Source organism: Podarcis liolepis, assembly GCF_965112155.1.
Source record: "Podarcis liolepis genome assembly, chromosome: 13".
Lineage (NCBI taxonomy): Eukaryota > Metazoa > Chordata > Lepidosauria > Squamata > Lacertidae > Podarcis > Podarcis liolepis.
In genome coordinates this window covers 44894041-44914143 of record NC_139573.1, presented here as the reverse complement: position 1 = coordinate 44914143, position 20103 = coordinate 44894041, and the positions used below count along the sequence as shown (strand labels likewise).

Genomic DNA, 20103 nt, shown 5'->3' with positions numbered 1-20103 from the left:
AATTATTATTTTACTTTTGCGTGGTATTGTGAAGTATACGCTTCATAAGTTGCTTATAGTACAACTAGATGCTGTCACCGTACTGCTGAAGTGAATCTTCTGGTAGCTAGAAGCAGATTCCACTGGCAGTCTCTCAGTTGCAACTGTGCTTAAGTGGTGTGTTTCATTTTAAACATAGGACCAAATGCCCCAAACCAAGTTCCATTGGTTTTGGTGGAGGATGTTTCCAATGTTTATGGCGATACAGACATTGAACGGAGCAAACATGTGCACAAAAAGAGGAAGCTTGCCGAAGGGAGAGAGAAAACCATGGTAACGTGTTTCATTATTGGCATAAATGGGATGTAATTTGGCATAGGGTTTTAGGATGTGGGTTTGTTCACAATTATTCTTTTTGGAATTTGCATGTATCTTTTTTTTTAATACTTACACATCACACAAACAAGCATCGACTAAAACGAACAAACAATACAAAACAGAAAAAATGCAAAAACAAAATTACAAGGATGTAAACATAATAACATAATGAATTTTGGGGTGCAGGGAAGTTAAGCAGTACCGTATTTTTCGCTGTATAACACGCACCTGACCATAACACGCACGTAGTTTTTAGAGGAGGAAAATCCGTAGGCATGCCACCCGTAGGCATTCCCTCCATAACACGCACAGACATTTCCCCTTACTTTCTAGGAGGAAAAAAGTGAGTGTTATGGTGCAAAAAATACGGTAAATGAATGCAATATTTGATATTGCAGAGCTCACATGACACAGAAGCTAAGGCTGGTTATTGTTGGTTTGAGTGAATATTTAAGCACTTTTGACAGTTTTCTTGGAACAAACACTTTTTGATTCTGGAATACCTAAATAAGTGTATTGGGTTACTTTAGAAGTGGCAGAAAATAAGTGTATTTTTACTATCCTGCCTGCAAAGTCATTTTGGCTTTTTTAAAAAAAGCATTGCCAACTTTTTCAAAAGTTTGCTACCAGGAATCTGGGACTAACAAATGTTCTACAAACATACGCTATGGACTGCCAGTTTTTTACACTGTTAACTCAAATACAACATTTATGTTAGCCTATTGCTCAGTTTATTTTTTTAAAATTTTAAAAAATGTTTTACTTAAGCATATTTACAAACAAACAACAATAAAGTACACACACTTAACCCCCAAAACCAAAGAGAGTAAAGGGAAAGGTAAGAAAGAAAAGAGAGTAAAGGGAAAGGTAAGAAAGAAAAAAAGGATGAAGTACCACACCCATTTGACCCCCCTCTACCATGACTCAAAGATGAGTCATTTAAGTTCTTATTTACATTGCATATCATTTATTGCTGTAATTACTTCTTTTATAGTACTATTACGGTATAACATCAAGTCACCTTACAAGCTTAGTCTAAACAGTTTATTTTGCATTGGCTTTTGACCAGAGCTCTGATGACGAGGATCCTTCTGGGAAGGGGAGAAGCAGGCACATTACAGTAAATGCAGCAGACCTTCCGAACGCCATTGAAGTACAAGAAAGCTTTAGGTTGGCTAGGGAGAGCTGGGAACTTCTCCATTCTCTTGAATCTTTGGATAAAGGTACGTATGATGGTGTGCTGACAAGCTTTATGCTGCTTTGGTATGTATGGGGAAACACACACACACACACACACACACAAACATATATATATATATATATATATATATATATATATATATATATATGGACGCAGGTGGCACTGTGGGTTAAACCACAGAGCCTAGGACTTGCTGATCAGAAGGTCGGCGGTTCTAATCCCCGCAATGGGGTGAGCTTCCCGTTGCTCGGTCCCTGCTCCTGCCAACCTAGCAGTTCAAAAGCACGTCAAAGTGCAAGTAGATAAATAGGTACTGCTCCAGCGGGAAGGCAAACGGTGTTTCCGTGCACTGCTTTGGTTCGCCAGAAGCGGCTTAGTCATGCTGGCCACATGACCCGGAAGCTGTACGCCGGCTCCCTCGGCCAATAAAGCGAGATGAGTGCTCCAACCCCAGAGTCAGTCACGACTGGACCTAATAGTCAGGGATCCCTTTACCTTTATATATAGATAGAGATATATAGATATACAGTGGTGCCCCGCAAGACGAATGCCTCGCAAGACGAAAAAATCGCTAGACGAAAGGGTTTTGCGGTTTTTGAGCTGCTTCGCAAGACGAATTTCCCTATGGGCTTGCTTCGCAAGATGAAAACGTCTTGCGTTTTTTGCAAGTTTGTTTCCTTTTTCTTAACACCGTTAATACAGTTGCGACTTGTCTTCGAGGAGCAACTCATAGAACGTGGTGTGGTAGCCTTTTTTGAGGTTTTTGGTGATTTTTGAAGCTTTTCGAAAACTTTTCCGACACCGTGCTTCGCAAGACGAAAAATTCACTAGACAAAAAAACTCACGGAACGAATTAATTTCGTCTTGCGAGGCACCACTGTATATGTATATATGTATATAGGTATATAGATATATAGATATATAGATATATAGATATGCTTCTGGAACTTGACAGTTACATCATGTTCCATTCAGGTCTTGTGCCTTTTGGCCGGGAACTGACAAGTGTCTTTTGAGTCTTTGCTCTACTGTGACTCACGGAAAGCCTTGGTAGAAGCAAATGGTTCTTCATTTGCCAGCCTGGTGATCCCAAATGAACTGTTGACATGGGGAGTGGTTGACCCCTTTTTAGAGCAGGGGCTCCCAAACTTTATTTATATGGCTCCCCCCAAGTATACACATCTATAATTTTGACTTCCTACAGCTGGTCCAGGAACCAGATGCAGCCCCCTAGGCCTTTATTTGACCTTTGAAGCTCTCCCCAGACCACACACCCTCCCAAACTACTCTCCCCAACCCTGCTTTGCACCCTCCTTGAGTGTTTTTGACTGGCTTAAAAGTGTATTCGACTCGCTCGTTGCTTGACCCTCTTTTGCCTCTGACCTGGGCCCCCACCACTGACATCTGAACCACCCTCCCTCCACCCTCCTGAAGGCTTTCCAGAAGGAAATATAGTTCTGCAAGAGGTTCCTCCATCTCTATTCTAAAAGAACCAGGTTGTCTAGCAGCACAGTTTGGGTCTAGGCCTGAGAACAAGGTCTGAAGAGTGTTCACTACCAAGTTCAGGCCAGTGTATTTCTGCGCTGTCTTTACCTGAAGGCTTGCAGTGAGAGCTAAAGCAAGCAATTGCCCTGATATATTTGCCTGTACAGTAATACCTCGAGTTACAGATGCTTCAGGTTACAGACGCTTCAGGTTACAGACTCCACTAACCCAGAAATAGTGCCTCGGGTTAAGAACTTTGCTTCAGGATGAGAACAGAAATTGCGCGGTGGCAGCGGGAGGCCCCATTAGCTAAAGTGGTACCTCAGGTTAAGAAAAGTTTCAGGTTAAGAACGGACCTCCAGAACGAATTAAGTTCATAACCCGAGGTACCACTGTAATCCATTTCATTTTGCAGAATTCACAAGAATCTGTGTGTCATGGAAGACCGATACTTGGCTCTGGCTGCGGATTTTCCTCACAGATATGATCATCTATCAGGTAAAAGCTGCAGATTCCTTCCGTTTTACTGTAATGCTTAGCCAAGAATTCTTTTCTGTAGGAACTCAGCCTAAACAAACAATGGCTGCATATTGCCTCTCAAACCTACTGCCAGTGGGAGCACATGAAGCTCAACTCTGTGTACTTGTGCTCAAGCATACAAGGTTTGGACTTCAGGGTTCCTGCTTGGGTGTCATCACTACTCAGCCCTGTCCCCAGCAGTAGCCATCAAAAGTTGGGCTGCTCTGAGGATTGCTGAGGCAATGTCCTTTAAGTGTTCTGAACCCTCTGATAGTGTTGTAGAAATACAGTAAATATAGTGCTGGTGTAACTAGCAGCAAAGAGCCATGAATCGAGAATCTCACCTCTTTCATGAATTCACCAGGCGCTCTTAGGCAAGCTGTGCTCTCTCAGCCTTCAGCTCTTCTTCTGCAAAATGGGTGTAATAATGCTCACCCTCCTTAAGAAGCTGCTGTAACAATTACTGAGAGCGCACATGTAAATAGTAGTAGTAGTAGTAGTCTTGTCTCTATTCTTAATATTAAGCATGGTGTTTTTTAAACTTAGCTTTATAGAAAGTGTAGTACAGTGGCGCCTCGCAAGACGAAAAGAATCCGTTCCGCGAGTCTCTTTGTCTTGCGGTTTTTTTGTCTTGCGAAGCAAGCCCATTAGCGGATTAGTGCTATTAGCGGCTTAGCGGATCAGCGGCTTAGCGGATCAGCTGTTAAGCGGCTTAGCGGATCAGCTGTTAAGCGGTTTAGCGGCTTAGGATCAGCTGATTAGCGGCTTGGGGAAAAGGGGGAAAGGAAAAAACCCCCGGAGGAACTCGCAAGACATTTTCGTCTTGCGAAGCAAGCCCATAGGAAATTCGTTTTGCGAAGCACCTCCAAAACGGAAAACCCTTTCATCTAGCGGTTTTCCGTCTTGCGAGGCATTCGTCTTGCGGGGCACCACTGTAATTTGTTGCCTAGAGACCCCTGATTTCTGAAAATGGTCAAATTAGAGTGATTCGTCTTTTGTTTCCGTCTCTGGAAAGGGTCAATATAAAAAAGCAATTGCCAGCTTGCATCACTTATCGGCTCTGCAGGGATCTCACTCTCCGCAGCAGATCCTGGGGCAAGGATCCCTAGAGAACCAGCGATCTCTAATCCAGCTTGCAACCTGTCACTTTGCCCTTGGAGAATACCGTGTAAGTCTCTGTGCTCCTCCTTAATCTAACCTGCCTCTTCCCTTTCTTGCTGTTCACCTGCTGCAAAGAGTGGGATTTATGGGACAGAGTGCGGGTCTCAGAAAGATTCTCAACTGGGCTGGGGATGCCAACCAAAACTTGTAGTCTTTCCTCCCATTGGCTCAGAAAAGGGATGGTGCTACCCCTATAACTTCTATATCATTGCTTGGATGTTGCAAGCAAAACTGGGGAGCCTCCTGCTCAAGATGGGCTATGCTTCTCACACCAATTCTGTTTGCAGAAATCAAGAAGGACCATTGGCTTCTACAGGCAGCCTGAATCGACCCCTTAACAGGATAGTGACAATCGTAACTGTCTAATTATTGCGGCTTATCTGCTGGCTTGTGTGGGTTCGCTTCTAAAATCGTTGATCTTTTTTCTTGTAGTTGACCTGTGAAAAGGTACTTGACCTGATGTGCTACATGGTGCTTCCCATACAAGAAGGGGTTAAGCTTCCAGAAGATCAGCCTACAGTGAAGTCCAAATTCAGGAAAGGTACTGGATTACTTGATCTCTGAATAGCAGACAAGAAAACTCTGAATTAAAAATCCTAGTGATCTTGCCCCTAAGTCTGTTCAGAAAAAAGTCTGTAGTAACTGCTAAAAATACACCTTTTCAAAAAAGCATAAATACTTTTCCCTGAGGTCCCCCTTCCCCCTCCAATCAATCAATCAATCAATCAATCAATCAGTCACTGGGTTAAATTATGATGATTTGGATCTCTGTTCTTGTTACAGATGTTATTGAGTTGGGAAGAAGAGGTGGCACTGGCAAGTTGGGAATTATTTTTAATGGCTAACTGTTGCGACTTGGTTCTTAGCAAAGTCACAGATTTTGTAATAATTATCAATCTGTCATTTGTCTTTAGCTACAGAGTTGAAGCTCTGGCCATGTACCAGTAAAGCAATTATGCCCTATTGCCTACGGTTACTGTTAGCTTGTTTTAAGGTAAGCTGTTATTCCATTTGTAGTGAGGAAAATATGCCTTGTTACCACTTGGTTTCTGGAGTGGATAGACTTGGTCATTTCTATGATCCTGTTAAGCAGAATCATAGAATTGGAAGGGAAGATTTTTACCATCAGTGGGTAATGGTTACCTATATCCACGGAAAGAGTTTACAAGATTTGGCAATAAACTTTCTGACTATGTTTGCTCCAAATTAACATTCCCAATTATTGTATTAATCCTCCCTCAAAAACAGGATAATTTTTTTTTACTGCTTTATATGAACTAGCATATTGACTAAGAGGCTCTGCTGTGACTTAAGGGAGTCCCCGGTTCAAATCTTGTATCCTCCATGAACCCAACCAGGTGTCCAAGGCAAGCCGCAGTACCCCATCTGAAATATCATGATAATACTAGTGGTCTACTTTACAGTGTTGCTGCAGTTGTGCCCAGTTCTGGGCACCACAATTTTAAAAGTATATTGAAAGGCTGGAATGTGTGCAGAGGAGGGTGAACAAGATGATCAAGAGTCTGGAAACTTATGAGGAACAGTTGAGGGAATTGGTTATGTTTAGCCTGGATGAGGGACACGGGTGGCGCTGTGGGTTAAACCACAGAGCCTAGGGCTTGCCGATCAGAAGGTCGGCGGTTCGAATCCCCGCGACGGGGTGAGCTCCCGTTGCTCGGTCCCTGCTCCTGCCAACCTAGCAGTTTGAAAGCACGTCAAAGTGCAAGTACAGTGGTGCCCCGCAAGACGAATGCCTCGCAAGACGGAAAACTCGCTTGACGAAAGAGTTTTCCCTTTTGGAGGTGCTTCGCAAAACGAATCTCCTATGGGCTTGCTTCGCAAGACGACAATGTCTTGCGAGTTCCTGCTGGTTTTTTCCCCCTTCCCCCCTTTTTCTAAGCCGCTAAGCCGTTTATCAGCTGATCCGATCAGCAGATAAGCCGCTAAAAGCGCTAATAGCGCTAATAGCGCTAATCCGCTTATGAGCAGTTAAGCCGCTAATAGCGCTAAGCCGCTTATCAGCTGATCCGATCAGCAGATAAGCCGCTAATAGCGCTAAGCCGCTAATCCTTCAATGGGCTTGCTTCGCAAGACGAAAAAACCGCTAGACGAAGAGAATCACAGATTGGATTCTTTTCGTCTTGCAAGGCACCACTGGAGATAAATAGGTACCGCTCTGGTGGGAAGGTAAACGGCGTTTCCGTGCGCTGCTCTGGTTTGCCCGAAGCGGCTTAGTCATGCTGGCCACATGACCTGGAAGCTGTACACCGGCTCCCTCGGCCAGTAAAGCGAGATGAGCGCTGCAACCCCAGAGTCGGTCACAACTGGACCTAATGGTCAGGGGTCCCTTTACCTTTACCTAGCCTGGATGAGAGGAGATTTGATAACAATCTTCAAATATCGTAAAAGGCTGTCACAATGTGGGTGGAGGAAGCTTGTTTTCTCCTGTTCCAGAGAGTAGGAATCAAACCAACAGTTTCAGTTTACAAGAAAGGGAGATTCTGACTAAACATCAGGAAGAAATTTCTGACAGTGGGAGCTGTTCGACAGTAGAGCAGGCTTTCTCAGAAGGTGGTGGACTCTCCTTTTTAAGAAGAGGTCTCTCATGTCTGATCTGATTGAGATTCCTGCTTTGCAGGGGGTTAGACTAGATGAACTTTGGGGTCCCTTCCAACTCTACAATTCTATGAATTATTGAGATGACACAAATTACTTTGAATGCTAAGTGGTGGTGTTGTGTCACAAGTCTCTAAAGTCTGCTTGTGACTGATTCAGCCTCATTCCAAAAGCCAAACAAGTACCATATTTTTCGCTTTATAAGATGCACCAGACCATGAGATGCACCAAGTTTTTGGAGGAGGAAAACAAGAAAAAAAATATTCTGAATCTCAGAAGCCAGAACAGCAAGAGGGATCACTAAGCGGTGAAAACAGCAATCCCTCTTGCTGTTCTGGCTTCTGGGATAGCTGTGCAGCCTGCATTCGCTCCATAAGACGCACACACATTTCCCCATACTTTTTAGGAGGGGAAAAGTGAGTCTTATAGAGCAAAAAATATGGTATTTTTGGAGATTCTGAACAGTTCCTTGAACTTGTAGGTTCTGTTCTGCCAGCCGTCTACACTGACATGCTGCTTAGACCAGTGCTTTGTGGATAGATATGAATGTCGTAATCTGTAGCCTGGCAGAATCTCAGGAAATGAGATTCACATGCAAAATGGGAAGCAACTCCTTTTAAGTGTCTCTGCATTTTCCCCCTTGCAGCTGAGAGCTTTCACAGACAACAGAGACGATATGGCATTGGGTCACGTGATTGTGTTGCTGCAGCAGGAGTGGCCAAGGGGAGAAAACCTGTTCTTGAAAGCAATTAACAAAATCTGCCTACAAGGAAACTTCCAGTATGAAAACTTTTTCAACTATGTTACAAGTATCCTTTTTCCAAAAATGCCATGAGACCAGCTTAACCATTCAGGAAGCTAACAGTTTCAGAATTTCCCAAGAGAAGAGGGGTCTGATCTTAGAAAAGGTGGGGTAGAGGTCTAATGGAATGGAATTTAAGTTTTATAATAGCTGGGAAAGGAAGGGGCAATGGAGCAGGAGGAAAGAGAGAGACTCAGGAGAATGGTGATAGACATTTAGGATGGCCCAGGGGCCCAGACACTTCTGTTTGTAGGACAACCTGTTCATGGGAACTATGGCATGTATTAACTGCTGGATACCTTTAAGTGTAAAAAGTCCCCTTCCTATTGCAAGACTGGTCAATGTGCCGCAGCCAACACTATACTAGCTTATTACATCAAAAGATAAATTAAATCCATCCATTTGCATACAGTTAATAAAGGGGAAACATAAAGTGATTTACTAGGACAATAACAAGGAACAGGATTTTGAAGATCACTTGCAAAACACCTAGTAATACTTTTTTCTGTGTTCAAACCTTTCCTTTTTGGACCTGAACAATTGCTCCAGATATTGATATGCTGGAAGAATTTGCCTATTTAAGAACACAAGAAGGAGGAAAAATTCACTTGGAATTGTTGCCAAATCAGGGAATGTTGATAAAGTAAGAAGACTATTTTTTCCAATTTTAGAGTTGATGAGAATATAATTTATGTGATGTGGCTAGTTAAAGCAGTGTACGTACTGGAAAGCATCCGACTTAAGTTGATAGGTCTGTGTCTGTTGTACATTTAAAATTCCAGGTAAGCAGGCAACTAAATGCACACAATATACTGGGGAAATGGGAATTTTAAACTTATTTTTGGCATTGGAATCAACTGTGGGTGAGCTAGTCAGTGCAGTGGGACTGTGTGAAGCCTGGCCAGTAAGTGCTAAGTCTCTGCAGGGCTATAAAAACTTAAGTGGCTTAGAGGGAAAAATGTTTCCAACTGTGGCACAATGCTAGGGAGATGGTATGTCGTAGCCACATAGAAGCAGACTGCTTCATTTAATATAGAGGGCAGAATCGCAAGACCTTTTGTCTAAAAGCGTATAGTCTTCCATGATTGTAACAATGAAGAGCAGGTAACAAATAATTTTGAACAATTGCAAAGTCAGCAGCTGGTTAGTCCAGGAATCTCAAATGAGAGTTCTGTCATGGTGAAATCCCCAGGTGGGTTGATAACTGGAAACTGCTACATTCCCTTTCCATAGATTGCACAAAGCAGGTCACAACCCCCCCCCCCCGTAAGCTCAGCTATATTGTTTCAGGCTGTTGAATGAATGGCTTTTATCCATTTTTAACTTTTCCTATGAGGGAAAAGTTATTTTGCCTCTTTAGTTCTATAAGGGTATGATGACTGTTTCAGAGTGTATCCCAACTTCGGCAGGTGCGGGTTATGTGAGTCCTATGATATTTGGGGTACCGAATCCAGTGGCATATTCCCTGGTAGCTCTATAAACATCTTCCTGTGTCCAGTCTCTTTCCCTTGCCTCCTGTTCATATTCCTTTCAGCCACAATTGTGGCTTCTCTCAATTTTTTGATTTTTTTGGTATACCTGAATGTCCATCAGCTGATGTTTCTCAGTGCCTGACACATGCCTGGGTGAATTTGAGAAAGTGACCATTCATTTGAGTAGAAATATTCAGAAATCCATGGCAGCCCTGAAATGGCTCCACACATTGGCAGTCAAAGGGTAGCATGGAATTTGTTCCCTAGGATGGACACAGGGAGCATCCCATGGGAACGAGGGTGAGGGGAGCTTGGGGTAGCAATGAGTCCACTAGGCTCTGACAGGGGAGAAGCAAGGCAATCTCCGAAAAAGGGTGACAGCTTAGTAGCATGCCTCGGCTGATGACAACAATCTCACAAGGCCTCAGTCCTCATAGGTGTTCATATCTCTGAGAGATTTGGATAAATGATCAAGACAGAGGAGGGAAGTGCCTTAGATTCTCAGGATGCTGAATTATGAGTTTGTATGGTAGATACAGGGACGCAGGTGGCGCTGTGGGTTAAAGCACAGAGCCTAGGTCTTGCCGATCAGAAGGTCGGCAGTTCGAATCCCCACAACGGAGTGAGCTCCTGTTGCTCGGTCCCTGCTCCTGCCAACCTAGCAGTTCGAAAGCACATCAATGGCAAGTAGATAAATAGGTACCGCTCCGGTGGGAAAGTAAACGGCGTTTCCGTGCGCTGCTCTGGTTCGCCAGAAGCGGCTTAGTCATGCTGGCCACATGACCCAGAAACTGTACGCCAGCTCCCTCAGCCAGTAAAGCGAGATGAGCACCGCAACCCCAGAGTCGGTCATGACTGGACCTAATGGTCAGGGGTCCCTTTGCCTTTACCTTTTATGGTAGATACAATGCCATGAACTCCACTTGCTGATGTCAAAATTGATGCTGAAGCTTCTTAGGATGTGGAGGGGTGGCATCAGTGTGCCCATTGGAGCAAGAGGTCACAACCCAGCCCATCTGAACATACGTGCTTTGGGGGAAAGGGGATACAGCACACTGCTAACCAAAAGATGGGCAGGACCAATCTTTACTTTCCATTAGGTAATGGAAGCCACTTGCTGATGAGGGCAGCAGATCAAGAACATTGTTTCCACACCTGTTTTTCCCCACCCTAATATGCAGTGAAATGAAATGCATGGGACTATATAGCATTTTGGTTATCAGTAAATGAATCGGGGCAGGAAAGGGGTACTTCCTCTAGCTGTGAAAGCACGGCTATCAGACTTGCAAAAGGAGACACCTTCCACCTTTCGCTTGAGAGCAGGAACCCTTTTGCTGCTCCCAGACTACATCTGGCAGCAATGTTAGAAATGAACAATCCCCCGCTTTCTGCTTCTGTTGTGTGAGACAGTTCTCTCTTCCTGCCAAGCTATGCCTGCTTTCTTCCTTCTCCCCATCCGAATGGATGAGAAAGGGAAGGGAGCGTTCACCAGCGAGTCCAGCTTGTGGTTCATGCCAAGATTGGTTCTTCCCACAGCTGCCTGGGGAGGAAGAGAGCAAATTGAGAGCCACATGACTGCTTGGCAAGCCCCCCCCCCCGGGGGAGGGAGCCCCTGATAGTGGCTGGGGAGGAGTTATTCTGGTAGAGGAGTATGAATCTGCTCACAATTATGATTAGTCAACTGTCCAAGACTTGTCTTCTCCAAAGGAGGTCCTCACCATCTGATCCCACCACCCCCAAAGCCTTGGAGCAGGCATAGGCAAACTCGGCCCTCCAGATGTTTTGGGACTACAACTCCCCTCATCCCTAGCTAACAGGACCAGTGGTCAGGGATGGTGGGCATAGTTCGCCTATGCTTGCCTTAGAGGTTATTACTTCTGGAAGCTGCCTGGCAAATTAACCAGGTGGAGGATTAATTGGTAAGGAAGGGTGTTAGGGACGCGGGTGGTGCTGTGGGTTAAATCACAGAGCCCAGGACAAAAGGTTGGTGGTTCGAATCCCTGTGACGGGGTGAGCTCCCGTTGCTTGGTCCCTGCTCCTGCCAACCTAGCAGTTCGAAAGCACGTCAAAGTGCAAGTAGATAAATAGGTAGCGCTCCGGCGGGAAGGTAAACGGCGTTTCCGTGCGCTGCTCTGGTTCACCAGAAGTGGCTTAGTCATGCTGGCCACATGACCCGGAAGCTGTACGCCAAGCTCCCTCGTCCAGTAAAGCGAGATGAGCGCCGCAACCCCAGAGTCGGTCACGACTGGACCTAATGGTCAGGGGTCCCTTTACCTTTACTTTATTGGATAGATGCCTTTGCCTTTGATTCTGCCTTTTGGTAGGAAGGCCCTCTAGCAGGTTCTGTGTAGCCAAGGTACAGTGGTACCTCGAGTTACAAACGCTTCAGGTTACAAACTCCGCTAACCTGGAAGAGTTCCCTCGAGTTGAGAACTTTGCCCCAGGGTGAGAATGGAAATCGTGTGCCGGCGGCGCAGCGGCAGCAAGAGGCCCCATTAGCGAAAGCATGGCTCTAGTTAAGAATAGTTTCAAGTTAAGAACGGACCTCCGGAACGAATTAAGTTCATAACCAGAGGTACCACTGTATAGTTGTCCTGACCTGAGGTTCCAGCATGGCTTTTCAAATCCCTTGTTGACTGATAATAGCAAATTGGGCTTGCTATGGATTCCCTTCTGGTTAGCAGGCCAACCCACCCTGTTCCATGTTCTGGGGTGGATCATGATCACATGAGTAGTTGCCCTAGGACAGTTTCTGACTTCATTGAGTTCCTTCTGCCTCTGCACCTTTCAGTTGCAGCCTGTTACCTCGGGCTGGATCTGATCTTTAGTTGAAGCTTGTGTGCCAGGCATTTGGATTTGAGGAAGTGGCCCGGCTGCTATATTCTGAGCACCAGAGTTCCCCTCTCCAGAAGGGGCATAAAATTCTGCCAGCTGTCTCTTCAGCTGAAACAAGTTATTCCTTGTGTGTCTGCTGACCACAAGGGAACTTCATGCGGGTCTAATTTCCTGATTGCCCGCAGGCCTATAGCAACTGCATTCCCCTTAGGTCAAATTTATGTTGAAATAAAGCTGGTTTTGTTCTTTTATCTTGCATGAATTATTGGGGGTTGGCAGCGCATCTGTAGAGAAGCAGAATGGAAAAGATTCTGAAATGTCTATCAAAGCACATCCCACCAACTTAATCTAATTATATATTGAATAATGAAGAAAGCGGGCTAACTTGTGGTTCTGATTCATGTTTGCTGCTGATGTTTTAAAAGGCTCACCAGAACTGCAAGCTCATCCCCTGTCAGGGAGACACTCTGCGCACTCCCCACCCTTTCCCTCTGCCTTTACAAAAAGCTTAGTTGCCCCATCTCTGGAGGCCTTTGGATAATTCCCCTTTGGTTAGTTTAAATGATTGTGGGAAATATATTTTCTTCTTGATTAAAATGCACCAAACACAACCATTTGGGCCAAATTTCCCCCCGTTTGAGGCATCTCTGAATCTTTTATCTGCTTGACTTGCATCTCCTTGAAGTTACTATAGCTTTTTGCTTTGTAACATTAACACTAAAGCTGGAAAAGGATTCAATAAGGTTGAAGCCAGCCAAATGTGGGAGCAGCTCTCGTCTGTACCTTAACAGTTGTGAAAACCAAAACGAACAGCAAAACTTAAGTGACATCCTGTTACAGTTAATGTTCCCAGAGTATGTACTTTTGTTCTACTATAAAGCCCTGGGGAATCTCTTTTTGCAAACATATACCGGTATTTAAATAAATACATGTTTGCAAAAAGAGATCCCTGGGGCTTTATAGCAGAGCAAAACCAATTGCTGCTTTGTTGCGTATGGACCCATGGCCAAAGTAAATGCTCCAATGCAGTTGTGTGTAAGGATTCTTCTCCCCTAGTCAGAAAATCTTTAACCATTTATGTTCCAGTCCATTTTCTCCAAAAACTACCACGTCTTCCTCTCCCCACAGTTGCAGACCTGTGTGTGGAGAAAAGACTGCCAAAAGAAAGGAATAAATACCCACTGCTGCTTCTCTGGTCCTCCCTGGGGGCTTTGCAAAGAAGAAGAAGAGGATAGCAGGGCTTCATTATTCACTTTAACATGAATGAGCATTTGCTGGGACTCCAGGCTAAAATGTTGCTACATCCGCTGAGGAACATAACGCAGGAATTATTTTGTCGCAGTTCGCAATTCTTTGTAAATACAACGTATTATGTAGTTCATATTATGCCGTTGGTTTTTGTTTTAACTTGCAGTGGCTTCTCCAATACTGCATTTGGGAGCCCCAAGCTTACTGGATTTAGTTCGTTTTGCTTTCCTAATCCCAAACGAAAGATCCATTGTGTGCCTTCAGGACTAGGGTTTGGGCTCTTGGTCTGGAGCCCCTTTCCTCTTTTCTGTGTCTCGTTTTCTGGAGCGTTGACTTGTGTAGCACAGGGGAAGTTGGTGTGAGTATTTGAATGCTGCTGTTTGCTGTTTTTTAAAGGACTTCTAGCCCTCCGCTGGGGTTACTGCAGCAGGAATTCATGCCTGTACTACAGCCCAGCATGCAGACTGCTGACAGGTACCAAGCAGGGGAAATTCCCTGCTCATAGTGTGCTGTCTTTTTTGTCAATATGTTTTACTGCCCATGGTTATCAGCCCTTTGTTAACTCCGTAGTTTTTATCCATGCTTTCGTTCTCCATTTGTGCCTTACATCACTTGGAAAGCCATCTTTTTACAGTTGTTAACATTTTTGTTGTTTTTCCATAAGTTACCGGCACATGTATGTTACTCTATTTTTAAATGGGTCTCTCTACAATCAAACAAGAATGGTGCCCCAGATAGATTTTTGTGGACAGTCCAGTCTGTTATTTTATTCAAATTTGGGTAAAGAAGCGCCCCCCCCAATTATTAAATATGTTAATTATGCTGCCAGGTTCTCTTGCCTTTTACCCTCGCCTGTACTTGCTTGCTCCCGTTTTCTTTGCCTCTAAGATCTGGATTTGTTTCGCCATCAGCAGTTAAAAATTCCATCCTATGCACATTTCTGCTAATAATCCTTCAGCACTGCAAAAATATGTTGGCCGTTTTCTGTCTGCAGTTTGCGCAGGAATAGGAAGTTAGTCCCCACCTCTCAAAATGTTGCTTGGGCAAGATGGAAGCACTGAAAAAGCAGGGCATAATACCATTTAAAATACTAGGTTTTTGGGGGAGCAAGTCTCATTGAATAGGACTTACTTCTGAGTAGACATGGTTAGGATTATGCTGTGAGGTGTGCAGGGGATAAAGTCATTTTCAATCCAGTTAGATGCATTTACTTAATGAAGCCATCTTTTTCAGGGGGTGCACACACTTATATCCACTTGTTGTGGGGTAGTGTGCATTGGATTTTGGGTAAAGATTGTCACAGTAACATATAAGTTTAGGTGGTATACAAGTCCTGCCTGCTGCCTGTGTCCCATTCTTATTTGGAAGTCTCTGCAACCGGGCATTGCAGCTCTGCAATGTCCTACTTAGCACAAGGCAAGCTGTAGCAGTGTTTAGTAGATGTGTAGCTGTTAGGCTCTAACAGTTCTTTCTCTTATTGACATCCTGATTCCCAATCCATGGAATGAACCCTTTTTGCTTGTTTTAATAGCCGTGGAAGGCACATCTTCCCTTTCCCTCCCAAATTGCTTGAAAATTAGTGGGTCAGTTGCAGCAGCAGGGGGAACAAATTCCATTATCCTCATATGCTGATGGGGCAGTTTTGCAGCTTGGGGCTGTAGTAGTATTTGTTAAAGAAGCTTAGTGTTATGACCAATAATAATGGGACTGACTGGCCTTACTGGGCTTCAAATGAATTTCTCCGAGAGAGAGTTAGTCTTTGGGCAGGGATCAGATTAGTTGCTAACATCTCCAACTTTCTGCGATTGCATGATGCTCATTTCTTAATCTGTTTTTACCTTGCCTTGGGCGAACAACTTACACTGGCAAAGCACCTTATGTTGGTTCTTTCACTATTTGACACACCAACATGAAAATACCATTCGTAGCAGTTGTTCTTTTATACATGAAAAACCCTTGAATCTCCCTTGCTAGGGTGTTGCCCAGAGGTTTAAAAATCAGGCGGAGATTTGTTGTGTAATTTTGTGATAAAAGTATGGCATTCCTGGAGAACAGGACTTTTTTTCTTAATGAATGTTCTTAGAAAGGCTAAGCTGGGAAGCTAGGCTCCACAAAAACCCACACAGAATGCAAAAATATTTAAATGGAAATGGTAGCTCCATGCCGTTTTAATTATTTTGTGTGTTATAATTGCAGGCATCACACAGTTACCAGGGGAATAACCAAAGGCGTAAAGGAGGATTTCCGCCTGGCAATGGAGCGCCAAGTGTCGCGCTGTGGGGAAAATCTGATGACCGTGTTGCACAGATTCTGCATCAATGAGAAGATCTTGCTCCTTCAGACGCTGACCTGAGCACCATGAACTTTCTACTGGAACATCTTGCTAAGGACAGGCAAGCAGAGTAGAGAGCCATGTGGTTGCCTTGATGCCAGACTGGAATTCCCCTGAAATCCATAGCTCAGCTTGCTGAAGGAGTGCTAGTTGAGCATGGTTAACTAAAGTCTCAATGGGTGGTTCATACCACCAAAACCTCAAGCACCATTCAGTAAAACCTTTGAGCTGTGTACTGTAAATAAAAAGGTTTTTTTAAAATGCATTTGAAAGTTAAGTTTTTGATAGAAAGTGCTGGGCTTCAGCCTTAAACCCCCAGACTCTCAGGGCCCCTTCCAACTCTACAGTTCTATGATCCTATAATCCCCATTTGTGCATCTTGGAAGAGGGAAGAATGAATGGCCATTAGCTCAAGGTGTCATGCAGCAAAGAATCTATAACTCTGGGTGGAATTACGGTCAATTTTTTTCTGAGGCGATCAGGATGAAGGAAGCTAGCAAGTTGAAAAGGCACGGCTGAGACTAGAGCTCTTAGCTCATTGGTTTGGCCTAGTCCGGTCTATCTTGGGATGGAGCCGTGCTGGAGCTTCAAGAGCTTATTAATGACTCTCTCTCATTCCACTCTTGTCATTTTGAGTAATGTCCCACAAACAGCAACAGCATGCAGATGAAAAGGTTCCTGGTTGACTTCTGCCAGTCTCAGGCACAGTTGTTTGGCATGGTAACAGTCTCTTAAAAAATATTTTTTATTTCCTTCTGCGTCTTCTTGTGAACCACGCATGTAACAGAGCAACTATCAGCTTGTGAAAGTCCTTTCAAACTGCTCAGCTTTTAAAAGCTGTTCAGTGTGTCGAGTTAAAAATGGAATGATACACTAAATATGTAGAAGCCTTGATTTAGCTAAATGGCAAGTCGGTCAGCAAATTTTAAATATGAGAGTCTCTTCGAGATGACCTGGAATGTAAACAAAACACACGATCCCTTTCTTTTAAAAAATGTAACATCAATATGGTGGGAGTAATTAATCCAGTATTCTTATACCACAAGTTCCTTTGGCTTCGTCAGTTAGATTTTCCAGAATATTCTCTTCCTGTAGAGTATATATGCTATGATAACCCATAAAGATGTAGCAGTTAGGTTCTGAGCCAAGTGTTCACTGTGGGATTGTGTATCCTGCATCTTCCACTTAAAAGGAAAGTAGTTTTCAAATACTTCATGCCCAACGTAGACGAGAATGGAGTTCATACCTTTGAAAGAGACCAAGAATGCCATCAGAAAAATTGCATGTTACAGCCATACTGCATGACAGGAATTGTTAAGCTACAGAGCACGATTGCTGGCATTTTGGACCTGAGATAAAAGTGATGTAGGCTGTTTCTGCCAAACTCAAGAGTGGAGTTGAGCAAAAGAACATGCTTTAGGGGCATGTCTGTGTAGTCTTCTGCTCTTGACACCATGTTTTAGTGACAAACAAGGCTGAAAAAATGTTTTATCAGTGTGTAGCATAGAAGAACTCTGGGCTGCTGCCTGAACCTGCAGTCTGTGCTCTGTGTTTCCCCTCATTTATCTTTACTACACTGCCACCACTGAGTCTCATGGCCCAATTGGATGAAACGTTTTCCATTTGGCATTCAAACACCTGCCTGTCTCTCCCCAATATCCTGACGTTCTTATCTCGCAAATGGGAGGAGGAGACTCCCAAAAGGATTGCTATTAGGGTTTCACGAGACTCACATTTTTATCCTTTCCCTAATTTTTCTGGGTTTGTCAGTTTATTCAGGGTCAAACTAGACAGTTGTGTGAACCATCTCCCACCATTTTTTTTTAAAACCAAGCAAACTTAAAAGCAGTATCGGAAACTTGTGATGGGGAGTAGAAGAATAGCAGGTTTCTGCTCAAAATCGCACATACTTCATCTGCTTTCTCATCCTGCAGGAGGATGAATATGGCTCTGTTTCCCCCCTTGCTTAGAGAAGCTGACTAGAGATGATTTTGAGTGAATGATTAGAACAGAGAGGCTTAAGCAGACTTTCCTACCATTTAGATTGGCCTTCATCCCAGGGACTTACTCTGTGCTTGTTGGTCTTGCCACAAGAACTTCTGCTTCCACCACATGTCTGAACAGGGATGCTTTGCTGATTTGAGGTAGATGAGCCAGTTGCTTAGCAACTGCTAGGCCTACTCCCTGCTAGAGGCAGTGGTGAGTGTGTTCAGTGACTGATGGGTGCAACCAGCAAACCACTACATATTGAAGGGGGGTGGGGGGCAACCATGGCAAATGTCCAATCTGAAATACTAAATCTGGGTAGAAAACTGATTTCGCAGACTCCCAAAATTAATTCAGAATTGTTTAGAAACCAAACAAGGATTTTAGATGGAATAAATTGGAAACCACACTGTTTTAAAAAGAAACCCAGCAGGGTATATTCATGCTTTCCCCTTCCATTTCTGTATTTACTTAGTTCAAATAAGAACAATTTCCTTTAAAGCACACTTACCTGGATAGAAAAAGGGAGCACCTGACCACACCTTCTTCACATCTACAAGATAGTACACTAACAGCAGAAGCACAAAGGCAAAACAGCTCAGTGTTGTCACGTATGAAATGGACCTGCAGGAATTTCAAAACAGCCATTCAGGAAATGTCTAGCAAATAATGCCATACAGCATTGAAGTGACTTTTTATTCTACTCACCATAAATTCTTGTTGACAGGAATAAAGCCTTGGTCTTTTGTGCCTTTGGTCAATACAGCAGAAATAACACCCTGAAAAACAGGCAATTTTTTGTTTATTAACTGTAAAAAAAGAATTCTGACACTAAAAGCAGCCAAAGCAATCTAATGGAGAAGGATGAAAGAAAGCATATCATCCCAGATCAGAACTGTTCTGTACTGAAATTGCTACCCTTCATTTTAATAAACTTCCAAAGTGACTTAAAACAAACGAACGAAACACAGTATTCCAGGTGTAGTTGCACCATAAATCTGTACAAAGGAATTCAGATATTGACATATTTATTCTTCAATCCCTTTCCTCATGCTCCCTAGCATATATTTCTTTTTTCACAGCTATGACATGCTGGGTCAGTATTTTTACAGAGATATCCACATAGCCAGCCGGACCCTCCAGCTAAGACTCCACCAGTGTATATGTGAATTTAGGATTTTTTGCTCCAATTGTGCATCATTCTACACTTACTTACATTGAACCATACAGTCATACCTCATGTTGCGTCCGCTTCAGGTTATTTGTTTTCGTGTTGCGTCCTGCAGCAACCCGGAAGTACAGTGGTACCTCGGGTTAAGTACTTAATTCGTTCCGGAGGTCCGTTCTTAACCTGAAACTGTTCTTACCCTGAAGCGCCACTTTAGCTAATGGGGCCTCCCGCTGCCACTGCAGCACGATTTCTGTTCTCATCCTGAAGCAAAGTTCTTAACCCGAGGTCTATTTCTGGGTTAGTGGAGTCTGTAACCTGAAGCGTATGTAACCCGAGGTACCACTGTACCGGAATGGGTTACTGCTGGGTTTTGCCGCTTGCGCAGAAGCACTAAATCGCGCCACGCGCAGACACAGCGTTCGGCTTGCGTCAGTTCCGTGTTACAGACGGGCCTCCGGAACAGATCCTGTCCGTAACACGAGGTTCCACTGTATTTGTCACTTTGTCACACATTCAGTTTAGAGAGATTGGAATCCTTCACAATTTATTATTGTTTTATCTACCATGAGTAAATTGGTGCTATCAGCAAACTTGGTCACCCTAACTGCTTACTTCTAACTTCAGGTCATTTGTGAGCATGTTAAAGAGCACCAGTCTCAAAACAAATCCTAGTGGAACCCCTTTTCTTACTCCCCTCCACTGGGGGAAACATCCATATATTCCTGCTCTTTACTACTACTGATATATAGACCATTGTCCAACACAGGTTTAGGTGCCTTTGGGCCTTAACTCTGTACTGAATTATAGGTGTTGCTTTTTTATTAAGCAGCAATAAAAAATGAGGTTTGATGGGTTTTGAAACCTATTCACAGAAAAAGATATTCAACAGAGGATTATTCTGAACTAAATTCTTCAGAA

General features: G+C 43.7%; 2 protein-coding genes across 4 annotated transcripts in view; one reads left to right on the top strand and one right to left on the bottom strand.

The window, feature by feature from the left end:
* The window catches only part of INTS10 (integrator complex subunit 10), a 29368-nt gene extending 13079 nt beyond the window's left edge, over nt 1-16289 (top strand). Inside the window, exons 9-18 of one of the 3 annotated variants that reach the window (XR_014518108.1) lie at nt 179-312; nt 1427-1580; nt 3459-3541; nt 4578-4730; nt 5156-5264; nt 5638-5717; nt 7986-8119; nt 8691-8784; nt 14093-14170; nt 15893-16289. Coding sequence is in view for 2 of the 3 variants with exons in the window: in XM_083469745.1 (XP_083325871.1) it covers nt 179-312; nt 1427-1580; nt 3459-3541; nt 4578-4730; nt 5156-5264; nt 5638-5717; nt 7986-8148; nt 8691-8784; nt 14093-14170; nt 15893-16049 (1205 nt within the window). In the remaining variant the exon portion in view is untranslated. Of the gene's footprint in view, nt 1-178; nt 313-1426; nt 1581-3458; nt 3542-4577; nt 4731-5155; nt 5265-5637; nt 5718-7985; nt 8149-8690; nt 8785-14092; nt 14171-15892 lie in introns of all 3 variants that reach the window. The other 2 variants (XM_083469745.1, XM_083469746.1) reach the window with 2 other exon arrangements.
* Nucleotides 15833-20103, bottom strand: part of HGSNAT (heparan-alpha-glucosaminide N-acetyltransferase) — a 32045-nt gene continuing 27774 nt past the window's right edge. The window contains exons 16-18 of the mRNA XM_083469809.1: nt 18723-18793; nt 18526-18638; nt 15833-17274 (exon numbers count right to left, since the gene is read on the bottom strand). Coding sequence (XP_083325935.1) covers nt 17093-17274; nt 18526-18638; nt 18723-18793 — 366 coding nt within the window. The 3' untranslated portion in view covers nt 15833-17092. The remainder of the gene's footprint in view (nt 17275-18525; nt 18639-18722; nt 18794-20103) is intronic.